The sequence below is a fragment of the Sinohyriopsis cumingii genome, chromosome 15, assembly GCF_028554795.1.
Source record: "Sinohyriopsis cumingii isolate HCF-2022 chromosome 15, ASM2855479v2, whole genome shotgun sequence".
Taxonomy (NCBI): Eukaryota; Metazoa; Mollusca; class Bivalvia; order Unionida; family Unionidae; genus Sinohyriopsis; species Sinohyriopsis cumingii.
This window is the reverse complement of record NC_142975.1, coordinates 85575995-85593999: the sequence shown is the minus strand read 5'-3', so window position 1 is coordinate 85593999 and position 18005 is coordinate 85575995. Positions and strand designations below refer to the sequence as shown.

Genomic DNA, 18005 nt, shown 5'->3' with positions numbered 1-18005 from the left:
ACACCGCGGTGTACGACGCCTTCACGGCTTTTGTTGTATTTTATTTATTTTGAGATGGATGTATCACCTGAGGAAAAAAGTTATTTTGGAGTATTTTATCATATTTGTTATTGTTTGATGTCAAAATAACTAACCTTCTGATCTTTTAAACCGCTGAATTGACTGCGTTTCTATCGCTGATCCATGGGCAGAGCTGCCACCGCTAGTAGCGTTATCTTTCTTACTTACCACAACACCCAAAGCTACAGCAAGAGCTATCGTCGCCAGAAGAAATACGGCCACTAAAATTTTCAACACCGTTTTAGTTGCAAATTTCCTGAAAGTAAAGGGTTGTCTTAGATGAGGTGTTAGTCATGGTTGATTATTTAACAAATCTGCCCTCTATAAATTATCGTAGGAGGAATACTGCAAAAAGTGGCTTAAATAGCCTTTTGCTTCACGACTTCTTTCAGCGGATCAATTTTTTTTATAAATATGGAATCTTTTACGTCAAACTCTCATGAGGAATGAACCAACATTAGGACTTCTTGGCTTATAAAATTCCTGAAAGGGTTTTGTTAATTTGAAAGAGGACGGATTTTGCTCAAATCAAAGGCGGGATAGCTCATTAGGTTCTGCCTCTGACTCGGGATAGTGGTGTTCTGTGTGAAGGACATGTACCCTGACTGATGGTCTATTGTCAAAATTAGCAGACCGCAGATAATGTCAGAATTTTAAATTGAAGACCACATTGAAAAGGTCTGGCTGATTTATCTGTTTATTTCTCCCATTCTTTGTTCAATAGCGAATAACTTAGTTTTTAACTGTATCTTTATTTATTTTTTAACCAGTAAGTGTTTAGTTTTCACATTACTTGATACGTTTTATCTTAATTTTTAAGATTCAAAATATTTAATATTCGTCAATGAAAACTATTTTAAAAAAAAAACAACATATATACAAGTAATAAGAACCTGATTTTGCCTGCTAGAGAAGATTTTTATTATAATATTTCTAATTAACACTATATTTTGTATCTACGTCCTGCGAAGAAAAGTTAACATAAAGCACATATTACGATCAAATCCATAGATTTCCAAGGCATGTTGCCACTCCTGTAGTTATCTTTAATTAATTTCTGTTAAGGGTCAAATAACTTTAAAAATCAATAACGCTAGATAACAATGTATATAAAAACTATATTTAAACAAAATAATAAGAAAATAAGAGGCATTGCCACCAAGTTTCTTTTTATTTTATATTTTTGTAAATCCATACTTATTCGTGGTAATATGAAAATAGGGATATTAAATAAAAAAAAACGTCTTTGTGCAGTGTTCAAAGTCGGAAAAAACTTCTTGAAAGCTTCCCTCTAAACCAACCTTCCAAAAAATATATACTACAAGTCTAGCATTATGTTCTGCTATAAATATATATTTTCATACCTTGCACTGATACAGGAAACAGCGACTAGATTGAATACGGTATTCTCAAGTCAAATTATTCACAAGTTTAAAATGTTGGTAACCGTATTGCTCGCATTAACGAGTTGTCAAGTAAATTTAGTAACAATATTTTGGTAGTTAGAAGCATACAAACCTACTCATTAACATGTTTGTGTAACCTATGTGATAAACGCTGAACTCTTCTCATATAATCTCAACAAAGAGCTTGGCGTAAGGCAATACTGTACCAGCAAGAGGTAAATTGTTTTAACTTTTAGGATCCTGACATAAAAATATAACGTACTTGGTATCTTTCTGATTATTATAATAAAATATTTGTGGTTACAGTAAATATATATTTTTTCGAAACATTTTTATAAACTTTGTGCCTAGAAAGATTCACGCTTCCTATTTTTGATATTGGCATCGCTTACTATAATGGAAGCAGATGACGTATCTTAGTACCATTTAAATCTGCTTTTGTCAAAAATGGAAGCTACAGTGAGTTTTTGAGAAACTGACTTAATCGCAAACGTAAAGGCAGAAGTCACGTTATCAAAGGTGAGAAGGAGCAGTACCTTGGTTGGTACAGCGTCTGGATCGCGGACTCAATACCCGCCAGGGCCAGTACACGCTGACTGCTTCGGTGTGTCCTTGGGGAAGGCATTTAGCCCCCGTTTTCTCTGCAGACAGCGTTAAAAGGGAGGGGTCGGGGTCATATATCCTTAGTCTAAATTTGGCTTTATTCGAACAAAACAAAATATTTGCAAATCTTATTTCATATATGAAACTACCAGAAAATGATAACTAGGTCAAACTTAACATCTTTACCAATTGTCAGTGCTAATTTGACACTGAAAGAGACTAATTACCTAGTTGTCAGTACACAGCGAGAGTTACCTTTTTGTGTTTTTATAACCACATCATATCTGATTCGGTTGTAGTAGACACTATTACATTCTTGCATCAGACCAAACAAATAATATTGTGAACAATACTGAGTCAATATACTATGAAGATTATTATGTCAGATATTAAAAAGTTATGTTACAGGAAAACATAGACACACATTATTCCCGAATTAATGAGTTAAAAAAGTTAACGTTTTCGAACAACCTCTTATAACTGCCCGCTCTTCGAATGAAACATAATTAGTTTAGTTCTCGAAAACCACAATATCTTCAAATTGTTCAGTTTCACACTAATTTCGTTGTGAAATAATTCACTTTAACCCTTTATTCGCAACACCTTTTTTTGCACAAACTTCAAACGATTGTCTCCAGCCCCAAAATAATGCTTTGATTAAATATACGTCACTCAGATTTGACGTGTAAGAAAAAAAAAGGTTAGACAAAACCCTGAAACTTGTATCATTTTGATTTGATGATAGGCATAGTTAGAGTCTGAGAACAAAATATAATGTACTTTGAGTTGAAATTTGAGTTTTGTTGTAAATCGGGTTTAAGAATTCGAAGTTGGGTGACATAGATATAGTCAAACATCCAAAGATATATTAAAAATGTACACACACACACACACAAAAACACACATATATATATATATATATATATATATATATATATATATATATATATATATATATATATATAAAGACCACATGGATATTTTCAGACATACAAACTGTATTCAAATGCACAAAAACATACAATAATATCTTCAAACATACCCGATTTTATTTTCATCCAGCTGTATATCATATTTGTATGTCATTTTCGGGGACGTCTGCAGGTGGCTTTTGGAAATACGTTCGCAACTCTTTGGTCGGTATTGCAAGAAGGTTATATCAAGATTACCCGGTCACATGCCAATGTTTCCGTACATACAATCAGTTATACTTAGCATAATTGGTCTAATGTTAACCTGTGATATGTAGCATTTCACGTGATAATTATCTAAGGCAGACCTCCAACTATTATGGTCTTTGCAATTACCATATAGTGAAACCTGACTGTACGGTCACTTTACATAGCGTTCACATGGTCTCAATGGCCATTCTAATTGTCCTTCCACCCTCCGCCGGCAAATACTTTTTTGAAAGCCGTGTATATAACGGTCGCCAGATATTTACTGAACATATAATGGTTTCGCAATACGTTATGAAATCACTGCAACGTATCGCCAGTGACCGCTGAGTGTATGCGAAAAATTTGCTTCATGTAAATATAATAATAATAATAATAATAATAATAATAATAATTATATATTTAGGTAGGATCAGCAAAGTAATACAAATATACAAAAATCTAAACATGTCACACAACAGTGACAACATACATGCATACATACATACATACATACATACATACATACATACTTTTAATGCAAAACATAAATACAGACATAAAAAAACACTTGCAGTACAAACATAAAAGTACATGATCCACCAAAGATGACCCACCCAAAGTGTATTAAAACCTTTATCCAATGAATTTCCTGGGGGATCAAGATCTGGAGCCAAGATTAACTGTGCTAATTAGAAGGGTACATTCTACTAAGCTAAGAAACTACAACTAAATATTACAAGTTTAAAAACTGATTTCAGAATTAATATTACTAAATGTGAATGCATTATAGAAAAACATCATTCCACTCTGTTCTCTTGGTCTGCTTTGCCATAAAAGGCATGAATGAACAGCCAGTTTGAAATGACCTGCATCTGAAATTTTATAGCAAAACTCAGTAATAGGTTTCAATTAAGGATCGTGTTATAAAAGTAAGATAAAATGGAAAATCAAAAAAATCAAAATAAGCGTACCAAAACGGGAACTGACTCAGATGATGAACCATGTAGTGTGGAATCGTTTCCTCGCTTCATGGTCATCAAATCAAAAGATGAAACCAAACCCCTAGCCGCACTATCGCCATTTTTAATCGAAAAGACTATACTTGGATTAGTCGGCAAACCAAAAAGCGTTAAAAAGATTAAATCAGGTGGTCTGCTTGTGGAGTGCGAACGTAAAGCACACACTGAGAACATTCAAAAAATTCAAGTATTTCATGACATCCCAGTGACTTGTTTCGCACACACATCTCTAAATACATCAAAAGGCGTCATTCGTTGCCGTGACTTGGCTGGAGTCAGCGACAAAGACATCGTAGAGGGGATGAAAAGTGAAGGTGTCACTGCAGTTCGTAGGATTCGTATCAAACGAAACAACGATCTGCAAGACACCAACACCATTATACTCACCTTCAACAGACCAACGGTACCTAAAGTTGTCAAAGTTGGGTTCTTACAAGTTAGGGTTGAGGTATACATACCAAATCCTCTCCGATGCTACAAATGTCAAAAATACGGTCATCATGAAGACCGCTGTTCCAGAAACCAAGTATGTGGACGATGTGGAGACCCTTCTCATCGGGAATCCGAGTGCAAAGCCACTCCGCATTGCGTCAACTGCGGCAAGGAACACCATGCAAATTCAAAAGATTGCGATATATGGAAACAGGAGAAGGAAATCCAAAGAATCAAATACACATCCAACATCCCGTATCCAGAGGCCAGGAAGCTTGTACAAAATAGAACATCACTCCCCGGCCCATCCTTCTCAACCATAGTAAAGAGCAATCAAAAAGCAACGAAAGACGCCCAAACCCAAACAGACCCACCTGAATCCCCTTCCGTCTCGAACATATCGCATTACAAACCCCCAAAAAACTCAACATCGACGCAAACAACGTTCAACAATCCTCCACCATCAAAATCACCAAACAGTAAGAAAAAGTCGACAGCAAATAGGCAGCAAAAGGGGTCTGATGACCCAATAAAACTGCACAATAGGTTTGGAGACTTTGAGGATATGGATGCAGAAGAATCTGCTCCATGTCCTCAAGGTGGCTCCAGACCTAACAACAAAAAATTCACCTCCGTACTTCCTCCAGATAAATAACCAAAGACATTGCCTCCGCGAAAGGTCTAACCTAGCTCCAGAATCTTTAATATAAACTTGTAATGAAGAACACCATCATACAATGGAACTGTAGAGGACTTAAAGCCAACTACAATGATATTCTTTTGCTCTTAAACGAACGTGATCCTGCAGTACTATGTCTTCAGGAAACATTTTTGAAAGATATAGATAACATCACACTTAAAAACTACTCCCTGTTTAACAACTACTCTCATAATGTTGACAGAGCCTCAGGAGGAGTCTCTGTTATTGTGAACAACAGAGCCCCTCATAGCGTCATCCCTCTAAACACAAATTTACAAGCCACTGCTGTGAGCGTCACTCTGCATCGGGTGATTAGCTTTTGTTCTATCTACATACCACCAAACACCAATTTAGTAACAAATGAATTAGACGACCTTGTTCAACAACTCCCCGCACCCTTTATTCTACTCGGTGATTTTAATGCCCATAACATTTTATGGGGTTCAAATCACATAAGTGACAGAGGTCACAAAATAGAAGACTTCATTTCCAGACACGATTTGTGTCTATATAATACCAAATCACCGACATATTTACACCCAGGAACTGGTACATACACGTGTATTGATTTGACAATTTGTACCCCATCGCTGCTTTTGGACTATGAATGGAAGGTCGCTGATGACCTTCACAGCAGTGATCACTTTCCAATCTCTCTTAACAATAACAACGTTACAATTGACGAAGCAGTTCCACATTGGAATTTAAAGAAGGCCGACTGGGCCAAATTTGAAACACTTTGTACAACTAGACTTAATAGGGATACTGTCTTAAACGACAATAACCCTTTTCAATATTTTACTTCTGTTTTAATCGACAATGCAGAAGAATCCATTCCCAAGTCCTCACCAAACGGTAAAAAACTCTCAAAACCATGGTTTACAAAAGAATGTAAAGAGGCCATTAGACAACGCCGAGAAGCACTGAAAAATTTTAATAATCGTCCAACACCCGAAAATTTAACTAAGTACCGTATTGTTCGGGCCAATGCTCGCCGCACGATTAAACAAAGTAAAAGAACATCATGGAAAAAATATGTTTCAACTCTAAACTCTCGTTCCTCTATAAAGAAAGTTTGGGACACGATCCGCAAAATCAATGGAAATAGGAAATACAATTCCTTTCGACATCTCAAAGTAAACAACAAGAATATCAATTCCAAACATGACATTGTTAACATACTTGCTGATAGCTTCTCAAAAAATTCCTCATCCTCTAATTACTCAGAAGCATTCAGAAGATTAAAAACTCACAAAGAAAAGACACGGTTGAAATTCACATCGAATAACTCAGAAAGTTATAATCAACCGTTTACAATGTATGAGCTGAAGGAATCTCTGAATAAGGCCCACGATACATCCACTGGGCCTGACGACATACATTACCAGTTTTTGAAACACCTCCCAGAACCTTCATTAACAGCCCTTCTAGAAATTTTCAACAATTTATGGATTACTGGTAATGTACCTAAAATCTGGAAAGAGGCAACAGTAATACCAGTTCCCAAACCCGGTAAAGATAGCGCAGATCCTAACAGCTATCGACCAATTGCACTCACAAGCTGTGTGTGCAAAACAATGGAACGAATGATCAATTCTCGGCTTGTCTGGTACTTGGAAACTAATAATTTAATATCTCCTTTCCAAAGTGGCTTTCGATATGGCCGGAGCACCAACGATCATCTGGTTAGACTAGAAACATTTATTCGAGATGCATTTATCAAGAAAGAACACTTAGTAGCGGTTTTCTTTGATTTAGAAAAGGCCTATGACACGACATGGAAGTACGGGATACTAAATGACCTGCACGATCTAGGTCTAAAAGGCCGTCTGCCCTCTTTCATATCCAACTTTCTCTCCGACAGAGAATTCAAAGTACGAGTGGGCTCTACCCTCTCCGATCTGCACGAGCAAGAGATGGGTGTGCCCCAGGGCAGTATTTTATCTGTGACGCTCTTTAACATCAAAATTAATAGCATCACCAAGTGTTTGACTCCTGGTGTGGATTGTTCGTTATACGTTGATGATTTTCTAATATGTTATCGGTCAAAGCACATGCATACAATTGAAAGACAACTGCAGCAAAATATAAACAAAATTCAAAATTGGGCCAATGCAAACGGTTTCAAATTCTCGAAATCAAAAACGGTATGCATGCATTTCTGTCAGTTACGAAAACATCACGATGAACCGAACCTCACGCTGGATGGAACACCTATTCCAGTTGTTGAGGCAACAAAATTTTTGGGTATTATCTTTGACAGAAAACTGACTTTTATTCCACACCTAAAACACTTGAAAGCCAAATGCTTAAAAGCACTTGACCTACTTAAAGTAGTAGCGCACACTGACTGGGGTGCTGATAGAAAAGTCATCCTGAATTTATATAGAACGTTTATTCGCTCCAAACTAGACTATGGTTGCGTTGTGTATGGTTCTGCCCGAAAGTCATATCTTAAAATGCTTGATCCAATTCATCATCAGGGAATAAGACTGGCTCTGGGAGCATTTAAAACATCCCCGTGTGAAAGCCTTCTAGCTGAGGCGAATGAACCACCGTTATCGCATCGCAGACAAATGCTTTCCGCACAGTATGCTCTGAAATTAAAATCAAACCCTCTGAATCCTGCTTTTTCGGCTGTTTTTCAACCCAAATACAAAACTTTATACGGAAATAAACCAAACGTCATACCTTCCTTTGGCATTAGAATATCATCCAGCCTTGACACTACAAATATAGATCTTTCTAAAATTCAGAAAACGTCCATCTCCGAAACACCACCCTGGCTAATTAAACAAACAAAAGTTCTTTTCACGCTACGCGATGGCAAAAAATCCGAAACAAACCCTTCTGTCTTCCACAACTCTTACCATGAACTCCTCACCGAATTTAAAAACTACACCAGAATTTATACGGATGGATCAAAGGATGAGGAAAAGGCTGCTGCAGCCTTTGTTTGCGGAAATCACACAACGCAAGTTCGTTTACCAAACGGAGCATCAATTTTTACAGCCGAAATCAGAGCAATAGACCTTGCTCTGCAACATATAGAAAAGAAACACATTTTAAACAGTATCATCTTCTCCGACTCGCTATCAGTACTCCAGTCACTACACAATAGAAAACTGGAGAACCCATTATTAAAAAACATACTCGTCAAAAATACCGAGCTGAGTATCTCCCACAATATAATATATTGTTGGTTACCTAGCCACATTGGCATTAAAGGTAACGAAAAAGCAGATCGCGCTGCTAAAATGGCCCTTACTCAAGAACCATCTGATTTTAAAATACCATATACTGATTTTAAACCTTGTATCAGAAAGTTCTTTCGTCAGAAGTGGCAGGCATCATGGAATGATGCTGTAAATAACAAACTTCATGCCATCAAGCCATCTCTAGGAGAATGGACTCCTTCCTACAGAACCATTCGTAGGGAGGAGATAGTCATTGCAAGAATCCGAATTGGTCATACTTATATCACCCACACCCACATACTAAAAGGTGAAGACCCTCCAGAGTGCGTTTCTTGCAATGAACCATTCACTGTCAAGCACTTTATGATAGAGTGCTTTGACCTACAACCTACGCGCGATCGTTATTACATTGTGCATGACATGAAAGAACTTTTTGATACTATAAACATCACTCGTATTATAGAGTTCCTGAAAGCCGTAAATATTTACCCTAAACTCTGACTTTTATGCTATCACCTTGTGCAGTTTTATGCAATATACATATACCGTCCCATTTTAATAACTATTCATCATTTTTACATCTCCCGTTGATCGGGAAGCTTTATTTTGCACCGTTATCATCTTACCGTTTTTTAATTTCTACCATTTGTTCTTTTATATCGCTGGTCGATATAGGACCTTTTATACGTTTTAAAAGATTATAGAAATAACACTTTGTTTGGCGCTAAATAGCCTAACAGTGCCGATGCGCCGTTAAAAATAAATCAATCAATCAATCATAAAAGTAAGTTGGTCAAAGCTACGTTACTGACACTAACAAATTAAATGGACTGCTCCTAGTGACAAAATGGCGATGATATAAAGCTGTCAATAATTAGCTCCAGTAAGATGGACATTCCTCATTAAAAAAATACCATGATTTAGTAAATAATAATAATAATAATAATAATGAGGACTTTGTATAGCGCCTAATCTTTAGAAGCCCTGAGCGCTTTACAACATTAGACAACACCTATAAGATAAAAAACATATATAATGATATGATTACAAAAACAAACTCCATGAAATTAGAAAACAAAAAAAATATGCTGAGAATATTTCAGGTAGGAAACATTATTAGGTCTTTAAGTTTGTTCTTGCAGTCGAACTAAGTGAGTTTTAAGAGCACTCTTGAATGGGATCACTGTGTCTTTGTGTCTAAGTTCAGTGGGCAATTTATTCCATGTTGCTGGGCCGTGGTATGCAAAAGAACGCTGTCCATTTGACTTTGTTTTCATAGTGGGAATAATGAGCATACGAGTGTCAGAAGAGGAGCGTAAATATCTTGCTGGTGTGTACACGTGGGTGAGGTCGGATTGGTATGTTGGACTAGAGTCCGACAGTGAAACGTTGCACAGAGAACAAATTTTGTGTTTGATTCTGGATCGAATGGATAGCCAGTGTAGGGTACAGAGCAGCGGGGAGGTGTGCTCTGATCGTGGTACTCTAAGTATGATCCAAGCAGTTGTATTTTGAACTTTTTGAAGTTTCTGGAGCAGATATTGAGATGAGCCAGACATAATTGAGTTACAATAGTTCAGTCTTGAAAGTACTAATGAACACACAAGTGTTTTAGTGGCATCAACTGAAAGATATTTGCGAATGGAGCTGATGCATCTCAGCTCAAATATGCAGCCTTGCATATGTTCATGACATGTTAGTGCAATGTGTGAGTACTGTCCAGAGTAACACCTAGGTTTCATACTGATTGTGTGAATTTAATGTTGGTGTTACTGATATTTATTGTTTGAGGTAAAGGATGTGAATGAGAAAGTCTTTGTGTTGTGATCAGAATGGCCTCAGTTTTATCATCATTCATCTGCAGTTTGTTACATGTCATCCATCATTTCACATCAGAAATGCACCTCTCTACACCTTGGATGGTACCATCAACTTCAGTTGGGTGGCTAGATTTGTATATTTGGGTGTCATCAGCGTACAGTTGGTGAGACACTGGATGATGATTTGTGACACTTGTGAGCGACTGAGTGTATAGAATAAAGGGAACATGTCCAATAACAGACCCCTGTGGAACACCACAACATAGATCAGCTGGGCTGGAGTGTATTCCATTTGCAGACACACTTTGTGTCCTGTTGACCAAGTAGGACTTGAACCACAGTAAGGCTATATCATGAATGCCAAATACATGCTGGAGACGGTGAAGTAATATATCATGGTCTATTGTGTCAAATGCTGCAGATAAATCAAGGAGGTTGAGGACTGTAATCTTTCCGCTATCCAAAGCAGAGAGAATGCCATTACTACTTTTAGAAGGGTAGTTTCAGTACTGTGGCAAGAGCGATATGCAGATTGTACACTGCTAAAAAGACTGTTGGAATTCAGATGAGATACAAGCTGGGATAGAACAACCTTTCCAACGATATTTTATATGAATGGGAGATTAGAAACTGGGCGGTAGTTCTTTAAATCGTTATGGTCTATCTAGTGTTGGTTTCTTCAGCAGAGGCTTTACAATGACAGTTTTTTTTAAAAAAATGATAGGAATTCCCCGGATGAGAGAGAGGTATTAATAACATCAGTTAGTGAAGGCAATACTGGATATAAGCACTCAAGTAGCAATGATGCTGGAATTGGATCAAGTTCACATGACTTTGGTGCACTCTTCATTAGGATTGTACGTACGAAATTCATAAAGAGAGGTTCAAATGCTGCTAATGGTTGCCGCTCAAATTCTGTATCCCAACTGTACGGTGACGACGAGTCAATTGAAATTGTGGTGTCAAGCTTATCTCTAATGATTTGTACTTTGTCACGGAAGAAATTTGCAAACATGTCCGGAACGTCGACTGGAGAGAAGGTAGTTGGAAGTGGTGTACATTTGTTCCTTGACATTAGCTTGTTAGTAATCTCGAAGAGCTCTTTGCAGCTGGAACTTTCCATGATCTTAGCAGACTAGTGGGCTGATTTCGCTGCATGGACTATATCTGTGACATTCTGCTTAGCGGCTTCATAGATTTGCTTACGAATAGTGAGTCTGGTGGAAAGCCAAAGCCTCTCAGCTTCACGGCGGTCTCTTTTAGCAGTGCGAAGCTGGTCCCTAACACTGCTGTACCATGGAGAACACTTTTGAATTGATACTCTGCACTTGGTAGCTGGGGCATGTTTGTCGAGCAATGAACGCAGGCAGTTATCGAGGAGGTAAGCAAGTTGTTAGGTTTGCTTGGATGTCATGCATTAGTTTGGTTCTATTTATCATACGGAGGTTTCTTTTAGTAGCAGATAAAGGTGGAGAGTTAGGGACTGATACGTAAAGATGGCATATAATGCAGAGGTGATCTGATGCAAGTTCATGGGATACCATGAAGGACCGTAGAATGTTATCATCAAGTCTATGAAATATCCAGTCTAAAATGTGACCATTTTTATCGGTGGGTTGGTTAACTGACTGACTGAGGTTGAAAACATTAATGAAATCTATGAGTTTTGATGTGTTTGGGTTTCCGGGACAGTCAAAGTTGAAATCTCCAAGAATAATCAGGTTGCAACCTATCGAATTTCCATACTCCAGAAGATTCGAAAACTGCTCCAAAAAGAGCGATTCAGTCAGCTTGTTTTTTCTACTAGGAGGAGGGCGGTTTAGGCAGAAAAAAATGAACTGACCTTTGCTCCAGTGTGAGTGTGGTTTGGACTAGTTCAAACGATGTGTAGTCGAAACTGAATGTTGTGTCGTGGTTAAGACGTTTGATATTTGCCCCCATCTACGCATTTCTATACTTTTAGCTTTGCCCCCTGTCTACCCATTTCAATGCTTTACACAGTTTATACTATAAATAGGTAAAATCTTCCAGCTAAATGTCAATTCACCGCATGATAACCAAACGCAGGTCAAAACTTATATATCATCTTTACTAACATCTAGTTTTAATGACGTATATCAGACCTTATGAATCTAAATTTAACTTTCAAATTATATATAGAGGGGTTTTCCAAGGCCATATCCAAAATGGCAATGTTAGCCGATTTGATGGAACTATTATAAGTAACTTACATATGTGAAAAGGCCATAAGTTTAATGTTTTCCAAATATGATGCTGAATCTTACATTAATAGTATCAGTTCATAATGCCATTATGTTCTTTATGTTAAAAATCACATTTTTAGAATGCGTGGAAAATACGACAAGTCTTCTTCCATACATTGTTATGTATAATGGAGCTTGAAGGAGTTCAAAACACGAAATCAGCCATAATTGCTGGGCGTATAAAATAAAAATACAAAATTAAAAATATGTGCTGTCAATTTCTTCCATTCATATCAATATGCAAAGTTTCAATCAAATCACATCACATACGATACCGGAAGTCACATTTTGTATTTACAAAGGGAATTCCCTGATTTCATCATAATGATTTTGTCCTCGTCTGTTGATTACAGAGATTTTTCGTAAAGCAAACACTTTTTATGGATTCAGTTCCGATGAAATACCAGATTTTATAAATAACGATGGATCTGAATTTTTTTTGTCATTTGTCAACATTAAAATGTCATCAGACTCAAGTGACACTGATGATTATCAGAAAACTTGGTTTGCAGATGTGTAAGATAATGACACAAGTCCATTTATTCAGCAGTCAGGACCATCACATAATTTACAGGAAACAGCTCTAGAACTATACCATTTCCATTTATATTGTTTTTAAAAGATCGTAACTGAAACAAAATTTCAGCTGAACAACAGCCAAATCATGACACCAGTGGTCCAAACTGGACAGATACAAGTGTGCCTGAGATGTCTGCCTTTCTAGGCATGGTGTTCTTTCAAATACTGCACCAAGCATGGAGAAAAGAGACAAAAAGAAACCAAATTTGGCTGTGTCATTTGCAGTGTCTATCTCTACAGCTTAGAATGACACGGCCTGTTTCATCAAAGCATGTTCATTGTAGAGGAGTAACTATGATGTGCTCCAATACAATTGTAGAAAGTTTTTGTTATTGCCATGTTTAGGTATTTTTCCTCAACACAAAGTCTGAAAACAAGAGATTTCCTAGATAGTTGATATTTATAGTCGAGATCAGCTTTTCACTGAAATGAAACATTAGGCCAATTCTTAATACATATGTATGACTTGATAGATTTACCTATCTTTTACCGCATCATTAATGTCAAATAACAAGAACACACTTTAATATCCTTTAACATATTAACCCCTGGCGACAAGTTAACGTGACAGGAGGTAGTAGCCTACTCCCGAGCTCTGTACCGTCAAGGTCATGCATGATACACTAAGTGGGTGGTATTATAGAAAGGTAGACAGACGTAGCTCTACAATGATACCAAATAATCTGGAAGTTCTAGTTGCACTAAAAAAGTACAGTGGCAAAAACCTCATTTTTTGGACCCGATTTTTTTCCAACGAAACATCGCTTGTGGTCGGAATCTGATTTGTGTCTGGATTTTAGACTTTTTGGTCTCAGATCTAAGGCAGACCGGTATGATCTGCAAACAGACAGATGAACCTTTGCAAAAAGAAGGATAAGATGGGCATTTGGAATAAAGAGTGGTCTCGATACGAAAATAATCGTTATGTTAAGCACAAAAAATATTCCAACTTTTACCGTTCTGCTCATGCGTGAGCCAAATAACCAATGAAAAACAATGTTTCTAGCACAACTAGGCATTAGGTTATTGGAAAATCACCTGGAAGTTGATGTCTTAGGAGATATTCAGAAATAGCTTTCAAAATGTGTTTCCTACTCGAATTTCAGGCGAAAACGACAAAGCCCTCCAGGGGTTAATGTGTTAATATGACCAAGTATGGAAAAGAGGCAAACTGTGTTTTCGTGAGAGCGATTTAATTGTACGTGAAGAATCTATCATTAGTAACACCTAAATTACGAATATTTTCAGGCTCCAAATATATGATAACCTCAGAACTTTGATGTTTAATTTCATTGTTGTCGACAAAACATTACCTTAGCTATTCTTCTACAATGAATTGAAGTATTAAAGTCCATCCTTGAATGAAAAAGATCCCCATTTCCAATGAATCACACTACAACCAAGAGTGAAATGGCACCACGCATGTCATGTGGGTGCATCTATTTTTACAAGTTGAGATTTTTTTTTAAATATGGTTACACACGTATTAATTTTGTTACAAAAAATGATTGCAAATTATAGGTTTTAATAATCTGTATGTACTTGTAGTATTGTTGAACACTGGTTAGACGTGATTGCTTTATTTAATTATCACAATTTTATTATCACAAAGGAAGTGATGTAGGAAAATAACCTTTACCTTATATAGCACATTGAATTATCCAACTTCGCAATGTCCAATATAATTTTTTTTTTAAAATAGCTAAATATTCATCCACAGAAGGTTATATTATGTTTCATATAAATTAAATATTATCCTTGATATATGTGCCCAAGGAATTACGAATACGGTCAATCTAATGAAGAGGTATTGCCTAGATACTACAATGTCCACCATTATTACGTAACTGCCGCTTGACCGATTCACTTGTGGTTTGTCTGATATTATGAAGAATTTTTCACTACAATATTTTTAAAAAAAATGCTTTCACCAAATCTGCTCAAGTTTCGAAGCACAAGTTGCTTTGTTTAAAGCATAGTAACTTTTGCTTCATAACTTATTTTCATCACGTAATGTTGGCAGATAAATAACTTGTGGAAATCTGGCAATGAAAACGAATGCTTAACTTACAGTGGAAATGAATAGTTTATTTTGAGGCTCTTCCAGCAATGCAAGAAAATAACTTCCTCAGGATGATGTTGCCTTACGGTTTATGGAGAACCAGGCTGTGACCTCATAAATGTCATATGGAAGTCATGGGTAACAGGGTTAGATTTTTATATGGGAAACAAAGGGTTAAGAATAGTAATTGTCTGCTATAAAGGCAAATGGATGCACCCTTCAGTGCTTGGATTATTAGAATGATGGCTGTAAAGGCAAATGGAGGCCTCCTTCAACACTTTCATGTGTTTGGATTATTAGAATGATGGCTGTAAAGGCAAATGGAGGCCTCCTTCAATACTTTCATGTGTTTGGATTATTAGAATGATGGCTATAAAGGCAAATGAAGGCCTCCTTCAACACTTTCATGTGTTTGGATTATTAAAATGATGGCTGTAAAGGCAAATGGAGGCCTCCTTCAACACTTTCATGTGTTTGGATTATTAGAATGATGGCTATAAAGGCAAATGGAGGCCTCCTTCAACACTTTCATGTGTTTGGATTATTAGAATGATGGCTATAAAGGCAAATGGAGGCCTCCTTCAACACTTTCATGTGTTTGGATTATTAGAATGATGGCTATAAAGGCAAATGGAGGCCTCCTTCAACACTTTCATGTGTTTGGATTATTGAAATGATGGATATAAAGGCAAATGGAGGCCTACTTCAGTGCTTTCATCTGTTTGGATTATTAGAATGATGGCTGGACATTTATAGGTTGAGAAAGCTGGTACATTTATAGGTTAAGAAAGCTGGTACATTTATAGGTTGAGAAAGGTCACCTAACAGTTCATCACACAGCTTCACTAACCTGATGATGAATGATTTCTCTCAAGATTAATAGAACATCAACAAATATTCCTAGGACATAATCATATGGATAAAATGTTACTCTTAAACCTATCTATAGATAACAAATATGTACAAGAAAAGGTAAAAAAGGTAAAATGGTTATAATTTACTTTTATGTCTATAATAATATCACATGTTTGTACAATATTGGTGGTCAGTGACCTCTAAGTTTGATTTTAACCATTTGCCAACAGAATTTAAATGTTTCCTGTGGAAGTAAAAGGATTGCCCTTACAAAACATCAGTTTGTTTCTGCTTATAGCTTTTGAAGTATTTAATGGAGTGAGAGCAGATTTTGAACAATGATTTTCATTTTATTTTACTTTTTAAACTTTACTACTTAGAACAAAATTTAAAAGCTCAGGTTTGAAACAAGCTGTATGAAGGTACACAAGATGTACACAGATGCATGCTTGCTTGGTGGTGGTCATCTGTTCAAACTGTACTGGTCACTTGTGTTATGGACGAGTAACCTTAACTGAACAAACACATCTTTAAGGATTCATTAAAAATTGAATAGTAATGTCTAAAACATTTTGATTTGCTTGTAAATTAAGGAGTGCATGGTGCTGAACGTGATAAACAGATAAGCATTGAGTTTGCTTAGTAATGTACATGATAAACATATTAACATAGAGTCTGCATAGTGATGTACATGATGAACAGATAAGAACAGCGTTTGCATAGTGCTGTACCTGATAAACAGATAAGCATATAGTTTGAATAGTGCTGTACATGATGAACATATAAGCATATATTTTGCTTAGTGTTGTACATCATAAACATATAAGCATTGCGTTTGCTTAGTAATGTACATGATAAACATATTAACATAGAGTCTGCATAGTGATGTACATGATGAACAGATAAGAACAGCGTTTGCATAGTGCTGTACCTGATAAACATATAAGCATAGAGTTTGCATAGTGCTGTACATGATGAACATATAAGGATATAGTTTACTTAGTGTTGTACATGATAAACAGATTAGCATACAGTTTGCTTAGTGTTGGACATGATGAGCAGATAAACAGAGATGGCTTAGTGCTGTTCATGATAAACAGATAAGCATATAGTTTGCTTAGTGTTGTACATGATAAACAGATAAGGATAGAGTTTGTATAGTGCTGTACATGATAAACAGAAAAGCATATAGTTTGCATAGTGCTGTACATGATAAACAGATAAGCATAGAGTTTGCTTAGTGTTGTACATCATAAACAGATAACCATATAGTTTGCATAGTACTGTATATGATAAACAGATTAGCATACAGTTTGCTTAGTCTTGGACATGATGAGCAGATAAACAGAGATGGCTTAGTGCTGTTCATGATAAACAGATAAGCATATAGTTTGCTTAGTGTTGTACATGATAAACAGATAAGGATAGAGTTTGTATAGTGCTGTACATCATAAACAGATAACCATATAGTTTGCATAGTGCTGTATATGATGAAGAGATAAGCATAGAGTTTGCTTAGTGCTGTACATGATAAACAGATAAGCATAGAGTTTGCTTCGTGTTGGACATGATGAACAGATAAAAATAGAGTTTGCTTAGTGTTGGATATGATAAACAGATAAGCATAGAGTTTGAATAGTGCTGTACATGATGAACAGATAAGCATAGAGTTTGCATAGTGCTGTACATGATAAACAGATAAGCATAGAGTTTGCATAGTGTTGAACATGATGAACAGATAAGAATAGAGTTTGCTTAGTGTTGGACATGATAAACAGATAAGCATAGAGTTTGCTTAGTGTTGGACATGATGAACAGATAAGAATAGAGTTTGCTTAGTGTTGTACA

The 18005-nt window shown here is 36.4% G+C and overlaps 1 protein-coding gene across 1 annotated transcript in view; it reads right to left on the bottom strand.

Moving 5' to 3' along the window:
- Window positions 1-3199, bottom strand: part of LOC149782243 (neprilysin-1-like) — an 85613-nt gene extending 82414 nt beyond the window's left edge. The window contains exons 1-2 of the mRNA XM_089933629.1: window positions 3112-3199; window positions 135-316 (exon numbers count right to left, since the gene is read on the bottom strand). Coding sequence (XP_089789755.1) covers window positions 135-316; window positions 3112-3155 — 226 coding nt within the window. The 5' untranslated portion in view covers window positions 3156-3199. The remainder of the gene's footprint in view (window positions 1-134; window positions 317-3111) is intronic.
- Window positions 3200-18005: the final 14806 nt, after the last annotated feature.